The sequence below is a fragment of the Odocoileus virginianus genome, chromosome 24, assembly GCF_023699985.2.
Source record: "Odocoileus virginianus isolate 20LAN1187 ecotype Illinois chromosome 24, Ovbor_1.2, whole genome shotgun sequence".
NCBI classification, from domain to species: Eukaryota; Metazoa; Chordata; class Mammalia; order Artiodactyla; family Cervidae; genus Odocoileus; species Odocoileus virginianus.
Window position 1 is genome coordinate 36,778,217 of NC_069697.1, and position 24,136 is coordinate 36,802,352.

General features: G+C 35.3%; 1 protein-coding gene across 3 annotated transcripts in view; it reads right to left on the bottom strand.

Moving 5' to 3' along the window:
* Positions 1-24,136, bottom strand: part of CNTN1 (contactin 1) — a 389,716-nt gene that overhangs the window by 127,382 nt on the left and 238,198 nt on the right. For all 3 annotated transcript variants that reach the window (XM_070454566.1, XM_070454567.1, XM_070454568.1), the window contains 7 exons: positions 21,868-21,963; positions 13,675-13,881; positions 11,044-11,143; positions 10,692-10,873; positions 7,894-8,018; positions 7,131-7,248; positions 2,918-3,068 (listed from right to left, as the gene is read on the bottom strand). In XM_070454566.1, the coding sequence (XP_070310667.1) occupies positions 2,918-3,068; positions 7,131-7,248; positions 7,894-8,018; positions 10,692-10,873; positions 11,044-11,143; positions 13,675-13,881; positions 21,868-21,963 (979 nt within the window). The remainder of the gene's footprint in view (positions 1-2,917; positions 3,069-7,130; positions 7,249-7,893; positions 8,019-10,691; positions 10,874-11,043; positions 11,144-13,674; positions 13,882-21,867; positions 21,964-24,136) is intronic.

Genomic DNA, 24,136 nt, shown 5'->3' on the forward strand with positions numbered 1-24,136 from the left:
GATGTCACTCACTGATGTCACAGGACCCTCCAGTGACTGTTCTACCTCATCCATAGTAGGGGCCACAGTCCTCAGATTGACTTTTCAGGCCCAATACAATTTCATAGTTCGTTTCCTACATTCTTCAGGGTTTTCCACAGTGGCACTTTCCGTAAAGCTTTGCCTGATACTTCTAGATATTATGACATGCGCACAGGCACAAAAGGCTCTGCTACTGTCCTGGCGTTACTCATGCTATCCCTGTTCCCAGAATTTTTCTTCCTAATACATATTTCATCAGAAAAATACTTCAGTTTTACTTATTAATCTATCTTTGCATTAGATGTCAGGAATTTTTATCTGCTTTGTTTTTAGCCCTGTCTCTAACTAGGTAACGTTATCGATTAATGTATATATTCATTAGGAAAAAACAAAACAAAAAATACTATTTTCCAGAAACTCCTTAAGGAGGGAGACATGGAACAATGAAGAGGCACTCAAACAACCTGATTTTGAATGTATGAACTACATGGAGTCTGACTGAAGCAGTGGCTCTCTATGCACAACTGTGAAATGATTTTTAAACCACTGTGAGACAGATTTAGACCAGTCACAAGCCTGAAAGATATGAGTCCAGATCTTCCAGGAATGTGACCTCAGGACTTCAGACTTGGAAGTTAGAACAGACTATTATTTCCACAGTTACAAAGAAATACAAACATATTTTATTTTTAGAAACTTTCAAACAAAGATATTGCAAAACTTTCCTTAGTAAAAGCTTCTGTATAAATTACTACTTAGGAAATTATTCTATGAATGTAAACTAAATCTTTCATACTAACAGAACTTAAATCTATTCCCTCTGCCTGTCTGCCTCTTCCTTAGACCCAGGAGACCAAAAACTCATTTCTTATAACTTTTACATCTAGGTGATATGATATTAATATCACATATATTATGATATATCATACATAATTTATATTACATATATTAATACTTTATATATTATTATATAACTTTATTATATAATGTTTGCACTTAGAGTCATCATCGGATTATCCGTCCCTGGATTTTTACTTATTTTATAAATCTTTAAAGTTGTTTTCCATTATGGTTTATTACAGGATATTGACTATTCTGTGCTTTACAGTAGGACCTTGCTGTTTATCCAGTCTGTATATAATAGTTTGCATCTACTAATCCCAAACTCCCAACCCATCCCTCCTCTCAGCGCCTCCTTCTTGGCAGCCACAGGTCTCTCTCTATGTCTGTGAGTCTGTTTCTGTTTTGTAAATAAGGTCACTTGTGGCATATTTTAGATTTCACATACAAGTGAAATATACCTCTTATTTTCAGAAAATATGATATAGATAAACAGTCACAGAAGCCAGGAACCACAAAGTCTTTAATAAATTAGTCACTTGTTGCCAAAATTATCTCAGTATAATCCATGAAGCATGGTTCTGAGAAATGCATGGTTGCAGAGGCCTATGACATGAGTCCTCGTAAGAATCAGAGCAAGATTCTTTTCATGAAGGAGAGAGAGCTAATGGTGCAGCCAACAGTGAATGCCATGCCCCAGGCTGTTGTTGTGGTGAATACCTGAGAATGGAACTACCTTCTGATTACGGTCTGTATCATTCATTGTCTGACTGCTAAAGTTTCAACGCTATATTGCACAAATTGACTTTTCCTTAACACTAATTCTTCAGGTATCATTTTGTTAAAATCTTAATAACTCTTAGTCAAGCATATTAACTATAAAAGTTAATGTGTTCTGGGAAACAGCTGCTGTCCCTGCATACCCCTTCCCACTCCATTTCTGGCATATACACAGTCATACCAGTGATTATCCTAACAAGAGGAATATGTTCATTCCATATCAACATGGCACAAGTTCAAAGTTCTAGCTTATAGATCATTTGACCCATTTTCAGAAGGTTACTTAAACCTTTCCAGGCTTTAGGTATATAAAAATAGAGATGGTAGCATCCATCTTACATTCTTTATTGGATATATTTTATACTTTGCCAGAATATTTTTCAAGCAAAAGCTACTTTTTTTCCCTCCCTTATTTAAGCCTTTTGAGAGATTTCCATTACTAGTAGATGAAGCCAAGTCCCTCAGCACAAAAAACATTGCTGATCATCTAGCTTACTTTGTGTCGTCCCATAACACTCTTCATTTTCCTCTAAAGACAGCCACACTGATTTTAGTTCTTACAACCTTTATACATCCTCTGCCCTCTGCCATGGGGCCTTTGCACATACCACACACCCCTGACTGAAATATTTCTTGCTCCTCAACCTTCATATCCCACTTCTCTTATTTCCCAACGTGACTTGCTTCTCCCCATACTTTATTACTCAATATAACCATAACTTCTTCTGGGAAACTTATAAAACTTATAAAAACCATTCAGTTTGGCTTTTATGCAAATCATCTATGCAAGCCATATACTTTATGTTTTATCCCAAAGCCTCTAAGATACTGATAGGTAGTTAGGAAGATTTGAAGTTCCTGTTCACTTTGGAAGATGGGAAGAGGTGACTTTGTACTTTGAAATCACCTTTCATTTCTCCACTGAAATGTTGAATAGACTAATCGCATAAAATTAAATCAAATATGAGTGGCTATAGATGTGCTTGTTAGGGAAAAGATTAGATTCTGTTTTATTTCCCATTGTTAATTATTTTTGAGGCCTTGGGCAATTTATCACAAATCTTTGGGCCTCACTTTTAAAATATCCTTATAAATTGTAGATGTTTAAATGTTTATAATAGATAGGGACAGTGATGGGTAACTATTTCGGTTTACCTTAGAACTGTGATATCATCTGTGGAGAAAAGTTAGAACAAAAACATTTACATTATGAATATGAAAAGAGGTTCTTTACAAAGCAAACTTTTCCAAATACTGAACTGCACTCCAGACTAACCTGCTGCTATTGACAAGCCGCTCTGTGCCTTTACTCCATAAAAATTTTGGTTTGGGTGCAGCTTTAGGTTTGCATTCAATTATGACCCGTCCTCCTTTAGCAGCCAGGATTTTTTTCTTCATAGGATTCATTTCAAAAGTTGGAGCCAAAGCTAAAAAGAAAGAACTAGTTATTTTCTTTTTTTTTTGCTAAAAAGAAAAAAAAATCTTCTATAGCACTTTTTATTTCCTTTTGACTAATAATCAATAGAAAGAATTGTTGCTGTTGGTCATTGTGTCTGATTTTTTGTGACCCCATGGACTGTAGCCCACCAGGATTCTCTGTCCATGGGGTTTCCCAGTCAAGAATACTGGAGTGGGTTGCCATTTCCTTCTTCAGGGGATCAAACCTGGGTCTCCTGCATTGGCAGGTGGATTCTTTACCGCTCTGCCACTGGGAAGACAGAAAGGATCACTCTCACCAAATATCACCCACTATGACCAACAGACACTAGTAGTTTTTCTTTGCTTTAATAACTTCACTAAGGTATATTTTATTTATCAAATCTTGCCCATTTTAAATATGCAATTCTTGGTGATAACTGGATTATTATAAATTTTAGTTGCAGTCAAATGCTGTATAATTTTTAAGGTAATATCTAATTCAATTTTCTTGACTCAATTGCACAACAGAAGTTAAGTGAGAGGCTGGAGGAAATGGAGCACCATTATTAATACTGACACATATTTATAATTAGTATTCTTTAACCACACTTTGAACAGTCTCTAGTTTACAAGTGAGAAAACTAATATCTATTAAGATTATATAACTTGCCAAAGGTGCCACAGGGAAAGGTTATCAGGTGGGAGTTACATTTGAATCTAGTTCCAACTGATTCACAAGCATGCTCTTTTCAGTAAACTATATGACTCCTCCTTCATTATACAAACATTTATTGAGCACCAACTGTGTGCAGTTACTATGAGATGCCTTAATAAACAGAGACCCCTGGCTTTAAGACCAATCTACAAACAGCTGTGGGAATGATATTTTTAATTAACTGAGGAGTACATGATACATCTCCTTACCTCAAAGTATAGAATAATAATTGTGCAAACAGGTTGGAGCCTAAAATCACTTAATGATATCTCACTTTCTTTAGTGTCCCCACATGTAGCTCATTTCTCAATCTCTTCATCTTCCCCCAGACTCTGGGGGAATTCCTTCTATTTCCACATATCCCAGTCATCTGTAACTGTCCTTTCTACAGCTTTTTCTAAGTCTAAGTCTATCTTTATCCAGGTCTTGGTGTTTCATCATCTACTTCCATGATTCTCAAATTTTATCTGAGCATCAGAACCATCGGAGGATCTTGGTAAAATGCTGCTGAGATCTCAGTAGGTCTGGGGTGAACCTGAAACTCAGTACTTCTAGGAAGTGAGGAACATACTCTGAGGAACACATTTCTTATGGAAAAGATTTAGGTTATTCCATTATTCTTTTAATTCGTGTTTTATAATTGGCAATAAATATATAAGTAAACAACCAACTTGTGTTGTATACCTAACACAGCATGTGGTATTCTGTCTAGGTTCAATAAATATTATGGGTAACATATTGTTTGTAAAATGAGAGAAAATGTAATAGAATTATATTTAAAAAGCCTAAATTCATCTATAAAATGAGAATTTTTCTTGAATCAGTTTAGTTTTAATAAAATAATTGCTTTTGTCCAGTCATCAGAATGACTTCATGCTTATGTAATATTTGAATTTCTAGTGACAGAATCTAGACTATGTTCATATATGTGTGTATATATACATTTACATATATATATACACATTTATATATGTATATTCTCTTTTCTCTTTATTGAGCTTATTATAGACTAATATATGATACAGCAAAAGTACTCAATAATCATTTGGTAGATAAATAAAAGTTAACTAAATAACTCAGGAAAGAAGAATGAGAAACACTGTTTCTACAGGCAATAAACAAAAAATAGATTGAAACAAATATAAAGATGCCCAGGAATTGATCTCAATCTCAAAATGCTCACTTTGCTTAATTACTACATTAATAGACATTAAATGAAAAAAAAAAAAAGACATTAAATGATTGGAAGACTTTAGGCTTGAAGACAAAAAGATCTTTCAATCTGAACTGTTGCATTTTCTTATCATTTTGTAATGTATAACAATTACAGTCACCCAAAGCTGGTGCTCTGGGAAAACCCAGAGGGATAGGATGGAGAACGAGGTGGGAGGGGGGCTCAGAATGGGGGGTACACATGTATGTCAATTTATGTTTATGTGTTGCAAAAACCATCACAATATTGTAAAGTAATTATCCTCCAATTAAAAAATAATAAACTAATTTTTAAAAAAAAGAAGAAATTACAACAGAAAAAAAAGAGTTTACATTTGGGAAATAATTGAAACTCACCTCGTATCTTCTCTAAAAGTCAAAATGATTTCTTTGTACTTTTCACTAAAGTGATACAGTATGAAGCCTAAGCCTAAACATCTTCTTGATATCCAAAGAAGCTAGATTGAATATATTAGCAAGGAATTTTGACTATAAGGGGAAGAAATGGAATATGATCCTTAAAATTTAAGAAGAATCAGGGAAAGTTAAAATTAAGAAGGCCTCAACTCTTTTAAAAGATAGTTTTCTTTAATACTTTCTTATTATTATTTCACTGCCTTTCATGTTCTTTTAGTGTCACTCAATTTGTAGTGGTACAACTGTTTTAAAGAACTACCCTTTGGTATAGCAAAAATCAAATAGGCTGCACTGAGTTATTGCTTTATCTTTTCAGTAATCATATCCCGAAGAGGAAGCCTGCCCATCTGGATTAATTACTTAAAATATAACTAAACTCAATGATACCCACTTCAAGTAGTATGAAAAAGGCATGATATAGTAAGGTGTTATTTAATGTAGTTGTAATGAAAATAAGAATGTAAAAAAATCTAAGAAAGATTTATAGGGCAAAAATGAGAAATTTAATAGATGCAATAGGGGAAAAGAATGTAATGGATTGTTTCATTCTTTAGAACAGTAAATATTTCAAGAGGAAAAGGTGTGGATGAATGAGAAATAATGAGTTTAATTTCAGACATGCTAAGTTTTGGATACCTCTGAATTTACCCAGATGACCATTTCTGCTAAGAAGTTTTTCATACTGAGACAGAAGCTGAGGATAAAACTCTGACCCAGAGATATACATTAAGGGATCATTGACAGTTAATGGGAGCAGAAGATATCATCCAGGATAACTTTAATTTCAAAATAAAAATAATTCAGGAATAATACTATAGAATATGTGAAAGAATGAGAAAGAAAATGGAATGCAGCCAGAGGAATGGAACTCTGGAAGATAGCAAGATTTCCAACTGAGCAAAGGAAGGGATGAAAAGGAGAAAATGAAGTGATCAAGAAGAAATAATATAGGAGGTATCAGCATCAAGTCACTAAACACAAAGGAGAGGAGAATTCAAGAGGAAAACATGACCAGAAAGAGAAGCATCTTGAGAGATACGCATACACACATTTACACACTCACACACACACATACACACACAAAGAGAAGGGATGTGCGTTGAATAGAGATGTAAAGGGATTATTTTTGGACAAGAGGACACGTACATCATCCTCTGGATAAAGAGTATCTAAAGGACAAGTGTAGTAAAGATTCAGATAGTTTTGAATGAGGGATAGGAAATTGAAACATTTTATCTCCATGATTTTCAATTTTCATGAAGAAGAAACTCAGTGTGGGGTAAGGGGACCGAGGAATGTGCTGAAGGTTTTGAATAGCAATTGTAGGATATGAAACCCAGGGACTGATAAAGCTATTAAGTGCCAAAGACTCCCTGAGGCTGCCTCACAGGCACTGAGGGTGCAGCCGTACTATGTGAGGTTCTGGCAGTATTTAGTTGCCCAGACATAGGAGAAACCAAGACTTATAAAAATTTATATGTGTAAAGTTTGCTTTAACCATTAAAAACATTTTAAAAGCCTCTATATTCTATATTGCTTCCAATTTATTTACTATTCTTCAATGTAGGGAAAATAATGCCATTTTAATACAAACCACATTTTAGAAATGCTTAATTTCTAATTCAAGAAAGTAACATGAAATTAAATATAATCCAGAGAACCCAAGACACTTTTTAATGTGTTGCTTTCTTGTTGATTGTTGACAGAAACAAAAAGTGATACTGACCCAAGATCTTCAACTCGGCATTGGCATAAATTGCTCCATGTGTGTTTTCAGCTATGCATTGGTACATGCCAGCATTTTCAAAGGTCACGTCATACAGCCTCAATTCCCCTCTATGATACTGGAAAGAACACAAAGTAAAACATGTCTCCTTGAAAAACTTTAACAGAAATGCTTTCATTTGGGTTTGGGCTTGATTGTATTCCAATTTAAGTACATTATTGTTCCCCCACTGTTAATTAACTAAGTCGAGTGGAGTGGGGTTTCCATGGTATGGGGAAGTAAAACCCACTTACCACGCCCAGTGGCTCTTGTTCTATTCATCCTACAGAGCAGAGAGTCCACCTTCTCCCTCTCGGCTCAGCTGAGAGATTACAGTGGGAAGGTAGAGAAGGACCCCACTGCTGCTACTTGTCCCCAGGGCTAAAGGTAGGACCTTCACTCTTACCTCTGTTTCTGTGGGGTCAGGGAAACAGTGGTAAGAAAAAGAGGACAATATCAGGTAGTGGAGATGGATGCAAAGGAAGAAGGGGGAAGTGGAACAAAGGAAACAATAAGGAGAGAGAGAGAGAAGGTAGACATAAGATTACAGAAAACTGGTTAAGCTGAAAAAAGACACTTTATGTTCACTTTTTTGTTGTTGTTTTTTAAAGGGCACTTTTATATTTCAGGGCCTACATGCCACTCCTGCTAATTTTTCCCGGGATTATAGGAAATGTTACCTGAACATAGGCTTAAGAACTGCAAAACACTTGAACACACATACCGAATATCCATTCTTCAGCCATCGGATGGTAGGAATGGGCTTCCCTGTGGCCACACAAGGCCAGTAGAGATCACTGCCTATATCCACCTCTGTGTCATTGATGTGTTCCACCCACTCAGGAAATGCTAAAAAGTAAAGAACATTGTAAATGCAAATGCAAGTCTCAGCATTCATCATCAACTCAAGATGACAAATATTAGACTTAGTTGACTTTCTTCTGGAGAATACATAAGATACTCTCTGAGTTTTAGAATCAATGATAGAATCATTGAAGTTGTATACAGGTCTGTAGGTAAACTTTACATTATTAGAGACAAGGTAATTCTAATTCAATTTATAATTGTTTTTCTATTTGTGAACCATGTTTTGTTGGAAAGCTGATTCATAAATAACACTAAAATAACTGATCTTTTTCTTGTAAATCTTTCAAAATGATATTTAAAGTTTGAAAGAATTACGTTTCAATATATTGTGTAAGACGGATAGAGTCCAGTGCACAAGTGGAAGTGTTGTCCTCAGAGAACAGCTGACTCTAGAGTAAAAAGAGATAAGTCTGGAAATACAAGTGTTAGTAGAAACAGAACAGAAGTTTGTGAAAGTTCTAATTTAATTACTACCATTTTCTCTGTAAAATAGGAAGCCAAGTTATTAGCTGAGAGGAAGGTTGAAGAAGGAATTACTGTGGGTTTAAAGGAAACCATGAAGGCATGATATGGTCATCTAATAAAATGAGAGAGTAAGTAAATCTGGGGAAAAATAGTCTAGCTGCCAAGCAACATTAAGGGCCTATTTACAGTTAGTGAAGCTGTGATGTTTAACTAGACATAGGCTAATCAACTTGGTAGTGCTCACTTCAAGTCATATTCAAGTTCTTTGGTTCTGACACTAGGGCAGAGAGCCAGAGTTTTCCAGTATTACTCTTTGCCAAAATAGCAAGACAAAGTGGAGAGAGATGAGTGAGCTAAGCTGGTGTGCAGGGAAATGATAATGATTGAACCCAGGCTTAGGAAAGAGATGGCCAAGTTAGGGAAAGCGAGACGACGTTAAAACAGAGTAAGACTAACTGATTATAGTTGCTGGTAGATTAAAAGGATTGTAGGAATCTGGGTATCGAAGTTTGAAAGGTGGTGATCAGAGTTTAAACACTTAAACTTGAGCTTGTAAAGGGATTGTACTTTTGGTAACATAAGATTATAGACTAGATGATTAAAGGAAGAGAAAGATAGTCTAGCAATGGCAATAAAGATCAAGGAGGACAAGTATACAAGTCACACCTGGGGATGAGGGTTATGAAAGAAAATTCAGCCACTGCTTGAGCGGTCTGCAGTAGGAACAGTGTCAGTTACAGCAAAGACTAAAGGGAATGTGCAAAGAAGTTACAGATATAGGGGATTCTGATAATGGTGGACTATGTGTTCTAGAGGCATATTATAAGGACTTCAGAAGTTAGGAATGAAGAGAATATAGAGTCTGAGTAGGAAAGGTGCAGAGCTGTGTGGGTATTAAAGTGTAGCCCGTAAGACGGCCCTGGGGTCCAAGGGCTTCTTAAGGCAAATGAAATGCACAAGGTGAAAGTTAAAATAATCCTAATCCTAGTGGATATTATGAGATGGTGGTGATGAGGCTACATGTGCTGGGTCATTGGAGACGCTTACTTCATTCTTGTATAGACAGAGGCCTGGGGTCTAGGGGTAGGAAGTAAGTGTTGGTCTTGACACTACCACAGTACCCTTTAGTTTACTGGTATTCCAGTTCAGCTCAGGCATCATCCTAGTTTTTCCTATCGTTCATCCTTTGATGAGACTAAGGCACCCCTTTATCAAATGCTTTATAAATATCATATGTAATTCCCCATATTGTACTCACAATTTTCTTTATAATTATACACATGTAGGGGTATATATTTATTTGACTGTGTATGACTATATAAATTTGGAGGTTTTTTTATATGGTATGACTAGAGTATGAACTCCTCAAGGGCAAAATATCTCCTTTATTTAACTCTTCTGCCAGAAGGCTCCTACTGTGTCTACCTCTGAGGATGCACTCTGTGTACACGCATCCTTTCAGTGAATGACCTCATTGAAGCCTTAGATATTTATTCAGGTGTGACCTGCAAATTTCACATTGGAGAACATTGTAGGGAGGATTTCAGGATGTAAAGTTTTAAGCATTGACTGAGAAACTATATTCTCTCCTCCCAAATAAAGCTTATTTCAATTAAATACTTGTATCAAAAAATTGTATCAAAGAAAAACTTTCCTTAGACCAATGATTCTCTAAGAGTGGCTCCTGGACAAGTAGCATCAAAATCTCCTAAGAATTTTTTATAAATACAAATTCTCACACCCCAAATAGACCTCCTAACTCTGAAACTCTTGAGTATGAGAACCAGCAATTTGTGTCTTTAAGAAAAGCCCTCCAGATGATTTTAAAACATGGTAAAGCTTGTGAATCATTGGCTTAAACTATGTCATAATGCATAGGTTCTTCTACAAATAAAAAAAGAGTCTGAAGAAAGTCAACAAGCCATATGAATTGTAATTTTCACAAAATTATCAAGAACACTACTATTGATCCATTCATGTTCCTGCAATACCAGAGGCATAAATTCCTAACTCCTCTACTCATTTTTGTGACTTAGCTAGACATAAAGATAAATATTTCATTGTTTTTCACAATGTAATACACATTACTATTTTTAAGCTTTATCATTTTATGCTAGTTTTTTCAAGTGAGAAAATGGTTTTAATTAAGATATTGATTAAATGTGTGGAAAATTAAAACAATGTATCTACCTTGAACATAGATTCTTGCCTGGTGTTTATCCTTTCCTCTATTGTTCTCAGCCTCGCATTCATATATGCCTTCATCTTCTAGCTGAATATTGAAGATCTTGAGGACAGCTCCAGAGGTGCTGATCTCAGCTGTGCTTGGCATCGGTTCTAGGACTTTTCGCCATCGGATATCAGGAACAGGACTTAAATAGAAGATAACAAGAAGATAACAAGCTATTAACCGAGCTAATGGTCCACAACACTTAAAAGGTAATTTACTCTATGTTTATAGCTAAATATTTTTAACATTTTTTTCCTAACAATACAAGATTTAAACTCTACATACATTAATGAAATCTGTGAGCATACTCACTTGCCAAGTGCAAAACACTCTAAAGTCACGTTTTGGCCCATCAATGCATATACATCCTTGAACTGAACTACAATATCAGCAGGATATGGTTTTGTTGTTCCTAATTTAAGAAAAACCAAAATTAGCAAGCAGAGCAGAAAGGCTAAATACACTGCTTAGAATCATAACATGAGTGTGTACTTTATACTGTAGAACACTTGAAAGACAAATAGACACACAAAGACCTGAAATATAAACAAAATCAAGAGTAAATGCACTAAAAAAGTGGTGGCCAAGGAGGATTGTTGGAAATATATAAGGGCTGAGGGAATCTCAGGCAAAGAGGACATTTGAACCAGACCAGTTCAAGTTGAGGAAATCACAGATTTTGACACAACTTCAGGAGTGGGCGGGTAATTATAAAAGGTCTAGGAATCAAAATGATATTGAAGTGTATGTAGTTGAAGATGAACTTGAATCTATAATATAGAAGGTTTGAAACTGATATTAAAAATTTTGAGATTAATTTCCTCAATGGTTAGCTATTAATAGGGTTTGTTAAGAGACAAAATATGAATTTTACCTTTGGTTTAAGTAGAAGATTTGTTGGCAGTTTTAAGGGAAGGAATGTGGAGAAGAAAAATATAGCAGAGAGTCAGAGCTCTACGTGAGAGCCTGAACAAGGGCAGAGTCACAGTGGAAACAGAAAGGAAAACACAGATCCAAGTTGTGTTTTAGAACCAGAATCAAAAGAACTGCCCCTTGGATCAATGTTATCTCAAGATACAGATCAAAAATCCAATTCATTACAATCACTTGGGATGCTCATTGAACCTATAGATTCCTGGGTCACATCCTGGGTCTGCTGAATCACTATCTTTGGGTTCCACATTTCCTCCCCAAGTGCTTACGTCCTAAATGAGAATTGCTGTGTTCACTGTCCTCAGGATGTCAGTGGAAAGGAGCTGATGATTAAAATTCTCTCCTGAGTTACTGGTGAGAAATATGATAGTATTATTCAATGAGATGAAGAACACTAGGAGAGGAGGTTTAGAGAGGAGATGAAAGCTGTGTTTGGAATATTTCAAATGTAACACTTTTGAGAAGCTTCTGTGTGTCAAGCCCAGGATGTAGGTAGGATTAGGGAAAAGTCTAGGGAAAAGGATTAGGGAGAACTGAATCTGGAGTCAGCACATAGGGCCTCTAGTGAAATAAAGGTGTGAATGAATGAGACTATCTAGAAAAAGATTGGAAAGAAATATTAGAATGAGAAAGATCTGATGAAGGATACTGCATAGAGTTTGTCACCGAGGCACCTGGGAAATAAGCAGAGGCAAAAATAGTCATAAAAAAAAAATAGGAAAAGAAAGGAGATTTCAAGAGAGGCAGAAGAGATCAATACAGGTCAAATTTCATACAGAATCAGACCTGAAAATGTCCTTTGGATTTAGCAAATCCAAAAAGTGGTTTTGATTACTCAAGACTGTTTGCATTGAATACAAAAGAATATGCAGAGGGAAACAAATGGAGGAGAGTTTGAAGATTTAGAAAAGAAAGAGTGATGCAATGACATCCTTAAATGAAACAAATGGAATGTGAATGAGAGCAGCTGGAGCAATTAGCTTGAGCAGCAGGAAAAACACTTTTTCCACTGAGAAAGAAAGTAAGAAGCACTGAATTTTGAGGGAAGAAAATGAGGGAGGTTTTCACATGATGGTTCCTTTTCACTCTGTGAAGTAGTGGTGAGTATTTCCTAAGATTTGAAAGGGGGGAAAAAAGCCAGATAATAAGAAGATGTTTATTGAATACTAACCATGTGACTGCTATTTTGAGAAGAATAATAAAATAGAATGTCTGTGAGATGATAGACATGCCACCATTATTATACAAAACTTAGAGGTAAGACCCAAATTTAATTCTGCCAACAACAGAACCAATATTTCCTCAGAAGCTTGAATTCAGTGATATGAGTGATGCAGCAGGACTGAGATAAAAATAACCTGAAGTAAGAAAACATATTGTATTCTGATTTTCGCAGGAAGTGGTGCATTAAAAAATGAAATTCAGTTCATTCAACTGAAGCCTGAGGAAAGGCCAGTTAAGAGGGTGTTAACTCTTAACTGTCATTCAATATGGTACCACAGTACCCTATTACACTATTTTAATACTATTTACAATAGATAGGCAATTTATATACTTATTTGCTTCATGTAAATAATTCCTTAAAAATGAAAAATGATCTGATTGCTTTTCCTTCCACCCTAATTCTGTAATCACTGCAGCTTGTTTTGATATAATCATTCATTCACTTTCATGAATTGACTATGAAGTAGGACTGATCATGAAACAAAAAACAGATGGTGGTGATTCCCATTTATAACCAATATATTGGCATTTTGCTAGTAAATCAATTGGGTTTCTATACATTCACTGAACTGGAGGCAACCAATCCAAACTCAACTACCTTAGGACACTTAATGATGTAAATCTTCTCTAGATGAAAATCTAAGGAAAAACCAAGACTTTCAAAGTATATGTCCTCTGTCCTGGTGAAGCAGTCAGCTGGTTTGCCCACTGGATATTACTTTTCATTATTATAAGTATGCCATAAGTAGACAACCTTACAAAAACAGAGGAACAAATATAACTTACGTTCAGGTAGTGGAATGAGTGGGATAAATTTGCTGAACACACTCTTTGTAATAGAGGGACTGGATACAAAGCAAGAATAGTTGCCTTTGTCGGATGCCTCAACATTAGCAATGTAGAGATTGCCATTTGTCTGAGACACAAATCTTCGTTTATCCATTGTGATAAATACAGGAAATTCATTTAGAAGCCAGCGGTAGCTAAGATCATCTAGAAGAAAATATTGTTGACTAAGTATTAAACTCTCTCCAAAAGCAAAGATTTTGTTTTCTAGTAGTAAGCTAATTCATAACCAAATCAAGGCTTTTAAAATACTATTGACTCAGTTTCAAGCTCTTCTCCAAAAGGAAAAGCTATAAGCTAGCACATAATCTAATCTAGGCTTTTGTAGAGTAAATGCTGGAAGTAGGCCAAGATAAACAGCACAAATTTTCTAAAAGCTACTGTAGCTTGAATATAAAGTGATGCTAAATAATAATATCTATTTCTCAATTATTCATGAATTACTAATATTCTTTTAATTAATTATGGGCTAAATGCAGCTCAGTTTAAATGACTTGCTTAGAATTTCATGACTAAGTAGAATTAGGATTCTGAATCCAGGTCTAAGAGTTTCAAATCACATCTTCTCTACTGCATTTAAAAGAAAATCAGCTATACTGGGGCTTTATATCTTTTTATTTTTATACTCCTATTGTACATGACAGATTTAGAAATGAGTTTATTGCAGCCTATTCTGGCCACATTAAAAAGTAAAAACTATAGAAAAGGAAAAAGGCATTTTACTAGTTTTCTTAAATATTAGGAAGCAGATCATATGGTAACTTTTAACTGTAGTAAATTCCTTTGGCTAAGCATACTGGCTGGTTAGGCTAAAAGTTGAATTTCCTTATTAAATTGCTGCTTTCCCCACAGTTTTCCATTCAGATCTCCCTTTATGTTTTGAGGGATGACACTCCTGTAGTCATGCACAGCAGTAATGGACGAGAGGGAACTCTGGGTGATACGTATTTCTCAGTCTCAAAATCCTAATCCCCTTTAAAACATTATAACCATGTGAAGACAACTGTCACTAGGGAGATACCCTAAGGGGGGAAAAACACCTTCAGGGGAATAAAAAAGAGATATTCTCAGAAAAAGAACTCTTAGTTCAAGTTAGAAAAGATTTAGATGCAAGATGGTAGAAAATCAAGATATTTTAAAAATTAAATAATCATGACCTGACACCATTTTGCTTTATGGAACTCAAGGTGATCGACTGGTAAAGCTGCTAAATGGAGCATGAAAAAGAGCTGAATATAAAAACTAAAAGAATTGCATACTATATACATCCAGTATGATTGAAAATAATAGTCCAGGGGATTCCATTTAAATTAGCTTTATGATTTTCTCTAGCAATATACAGTCTCATAAAAGTGAATGAAGATGATTATTATGTTTTTTCATCTTAACTATTTAATTACGGAAGGTTATTGTTTTCAAAAAATAAAAATACAAAGTTAAATTTGAAAGAAAATTAAATTCACCATATTTCTCCAACTCAGCATTCTTGTTGTTAGCATACATCTTTCTAGACCTTTGTATATGTGAGTGATTCCTGTTGCTGTTGCTCAGTCATGTCCAAATCTTTGTGGCCCCACGAACTGCAGCATGCCAGGCTTCCCTGTCCTTCATCATCTCCTAGAGCTTGCTCAAACTCAACTCCATTGAGTCAGTGAAGCCACCCAACCATCTCTTCCTCTGTTGTCCCCTTCTCCTCTTGCCTTCAATCTTTGCAGCATCAGAGTCTTTCCCAATGAGTTGGCTCTTTGCATCAGGTAGCCAAAGTATTGGAGTTTCAGCTTCAGCATCAGTCCTTCTAATGAATATTCAGGGTTGATTTCTTTTAGGATTGACTGGTTTGATCTCCTTTCTGTCCAAGTGACTCTCAAAAGTCATCCCCAACACCACAGTTCAAAAGCACCAGTTCTTCAGTGCTCAGCCTTCTTTCTGGTCCAACTCTCACATCCATACATGACTACTGGATAAATCATAGCTTTGACTATAAGGACCTTTGTTGGCAAAGAAATGTCTCTGCTTTTTAATATGCTGACTAGGTTTGTCATAACTTTTCCTCCAAGGAGCAAGCTTTTTTTTTTTTTAAATTTCATGGCTGCAGTCACCCTCTGCAATGATTTTTGGACTCCAAGAAAATGAAGTCTTTTACTGTTTCCATTGTTTCCCCATCTATTTGCCATGAAGTGAATGATTCTATTAATATTAATTGTTATCCTTATGCTGATTTAAGAAGGTCAGGTAAAAACCACAGAAGAAACAAAATAAGCAGACACTTTGGAGGCTGCTTAAATTGCTGAAATCAGGTTTTTGGAATTGGGCAACAAATAATTCTATGTTTATAGTATTTAGAAATAACATTTATCATATATTTTAACAGACTGTGAACCAAAATAATATTTATAGTGTATTTTAACATGTGAGTTTGTCTAGTTTTGAAATAATTTTTGTATTCTCACTTAAAAAGAAAGTTAACATGTTTGTAATGATTTCTGGACACAAATTCCAAAAAAATCAGAGAGAGTCAGGAAAGTACAGATTTCTTTGCAGAAGAATTTTCTTAGCTATACAATATTTCAAGATACCACACACAAAACTAATTCAGAATATTCTGAGTACTCCATAATTATGTCAATGTGGAGACCTGTATTTTAATTCTAGACTAAATATTAATATGACTTTGATCAGGCTATTTTAACTACCATATTACTCAGTTTTTCTAAATTCTAAGAAATTTTCTGTGTACTACTCATTAGAGAAGAGAAACAGGATGATGTTTTTTGTTTTTTTTTTTTTTTTTTTTTTTTTTTTTTTTTTTAGGATAATGTTTTACTCTTTGAATCTTAAAGGGAGAAAATTTAGGTCAGAGAAGTTATTGCCATGATGTTGGTAAAAACATAAATCTTGTACTACAGAATAATTGGTCTGGCTGATTTAAGGCCCAGTGTGTATTTTCCTAAATAGTCAATGTGAAAGTGTTAGTCGCTCAGTTGTGTCCAACTCTTTGCAACCCCATGGCCTGTAGCCTCTCAGGCTCTTCTGTCCATGGGTTCTCCAGGTAAGAATAGTGGAGTGGGTAGCCATCCCATTTTCCATGGGATCTTCCTGACCAACGGATCAAAATTGGGCCATCCCTTCAGTTTACTGAGTTATCTTCTATGTGTCACTAAAGACAAATTTGGTCATTGCCCTTGTGGGACTTATAATATTAATAATATAAATTTACTTAATAGATTTTTGTCTACTGATAAGCCATCTGATTGGACAAAAGAATAATTGCAATATGTTGAATGCTATCATTTTTCACTAAAACAAAGCTAGGGATCACTATTGTCATTTTAAAACAAGGACACAGAGGTTTAGCTAGGTTGACTTGCCCAAGGACATATAGCAATCAGTTCAGTTCAGTCGCTCAGTCGTGTCTTACTCTTTGTGACCCCATGGACTACAACACGCCAGGCTTCCCTGTCCATTACCAACCCCCAGAGCTTACTCAAACTCATGTCCATCAGTTGGTGATGCCATCCAACCATCTCATCCTCTGTCATCCCCTTCTCCTCCTGCCTTCAATCTTTCCCAGCATCAGGGTCTTTTTCCAATGAGTCAGTTCTTCGGTGGCCAAAGTATTGGAGCTTCATCTTCAGCATTCGTCCTTTCAATGAATATTCAGGACTGATTTCCCTTAGGATTGACTGGTTTGATCTCCTTGCAGTCCAAAGGACTCTCATTTAGCAATGGGAAGGCAGAACTGATCTAACTTCCTTTACCACCACAGAACTACCGAAACTGTTCCACAATTGGTGTGGTAGCTGCCCTGCTGATCCGGCTTAAGAATAAAGCTTAATTTAGGTAATCAAGAGCCAAGCTCTGACCCAGTTCTCACAGGCATTCAGTGGATTATCTGTCTTCCCTTATTCCCTGCAAATGGTAAAATTAACCATCTCTGAAGAAGTCAGCACCTATTTTCCTCATAGCATTGCTGTCTGGCTTAAACAATAAATTATTATAAAATTATTTTTTAGTAAGAGTAAACACCAGGACTGTTTCAAAAACATTGCTTTTATTGATAGGTGTCTGCGATTTTTTTTTCTTTGCCTCAAGAGAGTCTGGACCATATTATAGGCAGGATTTGTTTTGGCCAATTATAGTGCATTTGATCAATTTCATTGTATTACTTTGAAATATACCACTTACCCAAGCTTGATAAATAGTTTTATATTTCTCCTTGAAATATATTTGAAGTACTTAAGTGTTCTCTCTGTCCACAAACATTTCTGAAGTTGTTTGTATTTTTGCTGTTGTTGTTGTTAATTAACCTCATTATAACAGAATTTACCTATACCAATAAAATCACAATAGCTTCTAACTTTTCTTTGACACATATAGTAAACTATATATTAAACTCTTTTAGAAAGAAATTTATACCAGGTTGCACTGTAGACTCATATATTCCCTAGTAACCTCTAGCATGCTTGTCTATTTTTATGTTTACCTTTCTAGTCTATTGAGATTCATTCAATATCATATTCAACATTTAATGAGTTTTTTCTCTTAAGAGTATTCCCACTTTCTTATTTATTTAAAAATCCACAGCACGCCTATTATTAGATATCCTGTATTTTCTCAATAGTACTCACTCTTCAAATGATGGGCTTTTTTTTTTTTTTTAATTCTCTTAAATGGCAACCCACTCCAGTACTTTTGCCTGGAGAATCCCATGGACAGAGGAGCCTGGTAGGCTACAGTCCTCATGGTTGCAAAGAGTCAGACACAACTGAGCGACTTCACTCACTTACTGAATATGCACATATACGATTTCTATTCTGTGAGGTGTGTAACTCAGTTTCTGATGGTTCTGAAAATTAGTTGGAATCAAAGAATCATGTTTCCATTTTCTGAGGATTCAGGGGTTTAGAAGGTCTTACACATTAATGAGTTAATTCCTCTATTTAATAAAACAAGATCTAAACAGGAAAATTTATCTTTTGCTAAAATTGTAATCACTATGTATCTATCAATTTAATGAATACATTTATTTACTCTTTTACTTTCTCATTCCTCAAATATTTGTTGGACACATATCCTGTGCTAGGCACTAGGCAATCCGTTGCATATCTAGTGTTGTTATAAAATTGAATTAACACTTTTACTGATAGAGTTATGTATAAATATTCCTAATAAATAAACAAACTGGTTCAAATAAGAGTTTTCCTCTTTGCAAGAAATTGTAGAACACCCAAATCCATAGAAAAATGTAGTGATTGTAAATGATGAGATTGTCCCCTAAATCCTTTTCCTGTACATAAATCAGAGGTGAATTCAATAGTCATGAATAAAAAAATTCTTAGTGAAGTGAGATGTACTTTATTTGTTTTAATGATTCAAAATATAACACCAAATGTACTAAATACATTTTATTTACTTTAATAATAATCCTTTTAAATTAAATATCCATTTTATAATTTAAAAACATTAAATTTGAGTCTCATGACAAGGCCTGTGAAGTAGGTGGCACAAGAATTATTATTCCCAAATTTAAACAAGCAAACTGAGATGTAGTTATGGCTAAGTTAACTTGACTTAGTAAGGAATAAACTTTAGGTTATCAGATCACCAAATACAGCCAACAAGACCTGACTACTATAAATAGTTGCATATATAATGTTCTTTGAGGTTTAGAATCCAAAGGAAGGTTCATTTATACCTTCAATTCCATGAAATATTAACTGCAATATACAAAACCTTAACTCTATATAGTGGAAAGATAGATTTATGACATGGAAATGGTAAAATAGCACACATGCATATACACACTACGGTCTTGAAGCATATGTCCATTCTTATATTTGAAGGTGTCATGTCTAATGTTCAAAGAGGTCATAATCCACTAAGAACACAAGTGGAGATGAAGAGTTGTTCAGGTTGTGTTCTGTGATTAATGATGTTTCTTTGGCTTATTTAAAAGACCTCCCAGTCCAGCCCCTACCCATATAAACATTTGTATCTTTATCAGGATGAAGAGGTAATACACTCATTTGGCTTAATGATCTGAAGCTTCTACCAATCTTAGTCTTGGTCCGTGAATTTCTCAAGTCAACAAAGTTGTAAAGATGCCACAGAGGCTTGAAAACAAGACTCATCTCAGAAAAATCCCATAGCTTGTGTTCCTTGAACCATTCCCCATATATCTACCTATACTACTTCCCTAGGTAATCACATGCAGTCCTATGACTTTGAAAACAATTTATATAATGCTATATCACAAACTGATACTCCTACCTCAGATGTTGCCCCTAGGTTCCACATTCATAGAACTGCCAACTGAACAACTCTTTCTGGAACTTTAAACTAGGCACCTCACTCTTACATCCACACCTATTCTTCCAGACAATTCCATTCTCTCCAGAGCTTATGACAAATACTTTGATGCCATCTTGACTCCTGTGTTTCTCTTATATCTCACATATAAAGTCTACCAGCCTGTACTTTTACCTCTTCCTTCAAAATATACCTTGAATTTAACTACTTCTTCCTACCTCCAGTTCCCTTGCTCTGGTCCGTCATTCACTGCCTACATGATGGCAATATCTTTAACTGAGCTCCTGGTTACACTTAACACTCTGCTGAGTCTCTTCTTACAACAGTAACCAGATTTGCCTTTCTATAACTTAAGTGATGTCCTGTGATTCCTCTGCTCAAAGCCCTTTAATGAAAATCTCACTCAAAGCAGATGACAATGGTTTGTGGGAAACACTCTGAACATGAGGGGATTTTTTTTTTCATAACTTTGTCAGTTCTTTAAAAAAAAAAAGACCAGTCCTTCATTGAAAAATTTTTTACAACATTTGAACTCATAAATTTCTCGTTTTGTTGTTCAGCCACTAAGTCATGTCAGACTCTTTGCGACCCCATGGACTGCAGCATGCCAGGCTCTTCTGTCCACTGTTGTCTCCCGGAGTTTGCTCAGATTCATGTCTACTGAGTCTACTGTGTATATCAGTTAATTATCTTTCTCCCACAGTTATAAGAAAAAAAAAATCAACATTTGATAAAAACAGTCTATTATCTATATGTAATCAGAATAGTATATATGTATATGTATATATATTCCATATTAATATATTCCAGATTTATAATAGTCTGCTATGAATCATTCTATATAGAGATGTTTAAAGACAACTTTATGACATAAGATTAAAACTATAAGAACCCAGAATACTTTTTTATGAGAGAAAAGTGGCATAAATATATTGTTTGAAGAAAATGTTTGATAAATGAAATGAGTGAAAATATTATATATGCACTGTTCATCTTTTAATCAATGGTTTTGTAGCTTTCATTTTAGCCATATCAAATTACTGAAAACATGTATTCCACTCTCGTAACAGATGAACTTCAGTTTAGCCCCTTTATTGTGTACAGGTATACACTGGCAGCACCCGCGCACCTGCTGTGACAATTCTGAAGATTGTGCATTTCTTAAACTTTGCTTCAGATTTAGGAAGAATCTTTATAAGAGTATCTGGAAATACAATGTGCACAGACAAACCCAGGGCATCTGAGGGAGGACTCCAGTGTGGAGAAGGAATAAGGATGAAGGGTAGAATCCTTCAGAACATGAAAGTCAATAATCTTGCTCTTTACCCAATTTTGGATTTTCCTCCACTTTTATTTTCTCTATTATATGTATTTGGAACTCACATTTTGTTTGTGGATTAGAATTCCTAAAGAGATTAATAATTTATTACGTCTCTTTCTTTCTGGTGTTTAATTACAGTTCCTAGTATATTTTAGATGCCAAATTATTAATAAAATAATGGATTACTTCCTCCTTGGTACTATTCTATTACAGGAATTAGTTGTAGAAAATCTACCATATTTTCTCCAGTGTAACAGGACTTTAATAGGAACATAATCCAACATACATGTCATTTATAAGCTGAAATGATCATAGACCTTTTGAATTAGAGACAACTGTTTAAAGAATCAAAAAAGCAAGCATCTATGAGCTCTAGTTAGTGATGTATTATAAGCTTTTAAAAATACTGAGTGTTAATTATAAATGCTCCAATATTATTAAGCAATAAATGTGTTCCCACTTCATTTCCTAGATGCTCACAATCATAGAAGAGCTGAGTTTACCTGGGAAATGGTACGGAGGGTCACAGAGCAGCACCATTCCTTTCCCTTCTTTCACTCGGACCTCAGGACGTTCCTCAGGTGGGAAAGGATCAAGATCTAATCATGAAAGCAAGAAGGAAAACATTCATCCTCTGGGCAATAGAAAAATTAATACTCATTAAAGTTTCTTTTTCAGCTACTAATTCACTTTTAGATACAATATTCTCTGTTGGTTTGGTGATGCTTATCAAAAGCTTATTCCAGCCTTTTCAGATGCTGGAATGTGTACACATTATAGAAGAATATGGATGTTGGCAGCATCTGTGTGACTGTTGTGACAACCCAGAAGCCTGTGCATTTTCTAAACTTTGCTTCCGATTTAGGAAGAATCTCTATAAGAGTATCCGGAAATATAATGTGCACAGACAAACCCAGGGCTGTACCAGAGAAAGTCTGAGGGAAGACTCCAGTGGGGAGAAGGAGTAAGGATGAAGAGCAGAATCCGAGCTGAGGAATGTGAAGGTCAATAATCTTGACCTTCAAATTTTGGATTTTCCTCAGTTTTTATTTCCTTCACTCTGTTCTGTGTATTTGGAACTTACATTTTGCTTGGTTTCTTTGATAGCCTACTATCTGATTCTTCATTTGTGTTACTGGTTCTCATTCTGTTTCAGCCTTGTCTCATCTCCAGTTCCTTACGTGTGATCAGCTGGTGTTTGGTCACTAAGTTACACCCGACTCTCTGTAACCCCGTGGACTTTGGCACACCAGGCTTCCCTGTCCTTCACCATCTCCCAGAGTTTGCTCAAACTCATGTCCATTGAGTTGGTGATGGCATCTGACCTTCTCATCCCCTGTAGCCCCCTTCTCCTCTTTCCCTTAATCTTTCTCAGCATCACTGTCCTTTCCAGTGAGTTGGCTCTCCACATCAGGTGGCCACAGGATTGAAGCTTCAGCTTCAGGATCAGTCCTTCTAATGAATATTCAGGGTTCATTTCCTTTAGGGTTAACTGGTTTGATCTCCTTGCTCTCCAAGGGACACTCAAGAGTCTTCCCCAGAACCACAATTTGAAAACATCAATCCTTCGGCACTTAGCCTTCTTTATGGTCCAACTCCCACATGACTACTAGAAAGACTAGAAAGCTCTGACTAAATGGACCTTTGTCAGCAAAGTTATGTTTCTGCTTTTTAATATGCTGTGATCAGTACTCAAATTATGAAATCTAGTTTTTAATTCTCTTAATATGTTTACATCTCCGAAAAATTATCATTCCGATAATTACCTTTTTGCAAAGAACCCTTCAAATCTACTTTTCCTGTCCTGATGCCTCCCTGGAATGCCATTCCTATTCTAAAACTTAGTTGGGGTCTATCTCACTGTGGATAACAATGTCTCCTCTAAATGTGAAGAGACCATTGAAATGCTTCCTTTTATCCTTGAAATTGGTCTTAATTGCTCCCATTCCATTTTAAAGAGAGCAAAATGTTTCTGCCCTTTGACTAGACTTTCCTTAAGAAACTATTCAAGGTCTTTTTCCTTCGGTGAATCTGTTGTATATTTCTTCAAGCACTGAGTTTATCATTGGCACTCTCACTGTCACCACATGAATTTAATCTGACTGCACTTGCTGATTTTGTCTCACTCCCTTCTGGTAATCACTACCACTCTGGTCCTTTTAAAATGTCATTTTCATCCTATAACTCATTTTGCAAAATATTTAAGTGCTGACTTATAAAATCATGTATGGAGAACATCTAGTCTAACTCCTCTCCCAATACACATTTTTCTTTCATAATAACCTCTAACTTTTAGTTTAGCACAATGTTTCTCAAAGTATTTTCATTATTATTGTCCCTAAAAGGAGACATTTTATTTAATTAAACTTAAATCAGCTAACATTTAATTCATTCCTAACAAGAAAAATTAAATACTAAGGAATAAGACCATTATGTTGTAATATATAAGATGGTTCCCTCCCTCCAAAAACAGATTTTCACTACCTTGGGAACAATATCGTCCCCAGTGAGAATCCAAAACTCAGCATTTCCATGGAGAGTAATTTTTAGAAACTTATTCAAGATCTTTCTTAACGTGACCTTAGTTTATTTTCCAGTGTTATCTTTCACTACTTTAAGTACATTCATAATACTCCTCATAACACTTTGCTCTCTTGGAATTGTTTTTCTTCTCCACACAATTAAGGCCCACTAATCTTGTAAAACCCACCTCAACTATAAGTCTTTCTCTCACTTTTCTTTCTCCTCGATTTCTCTTTTTTTGTTTAATTC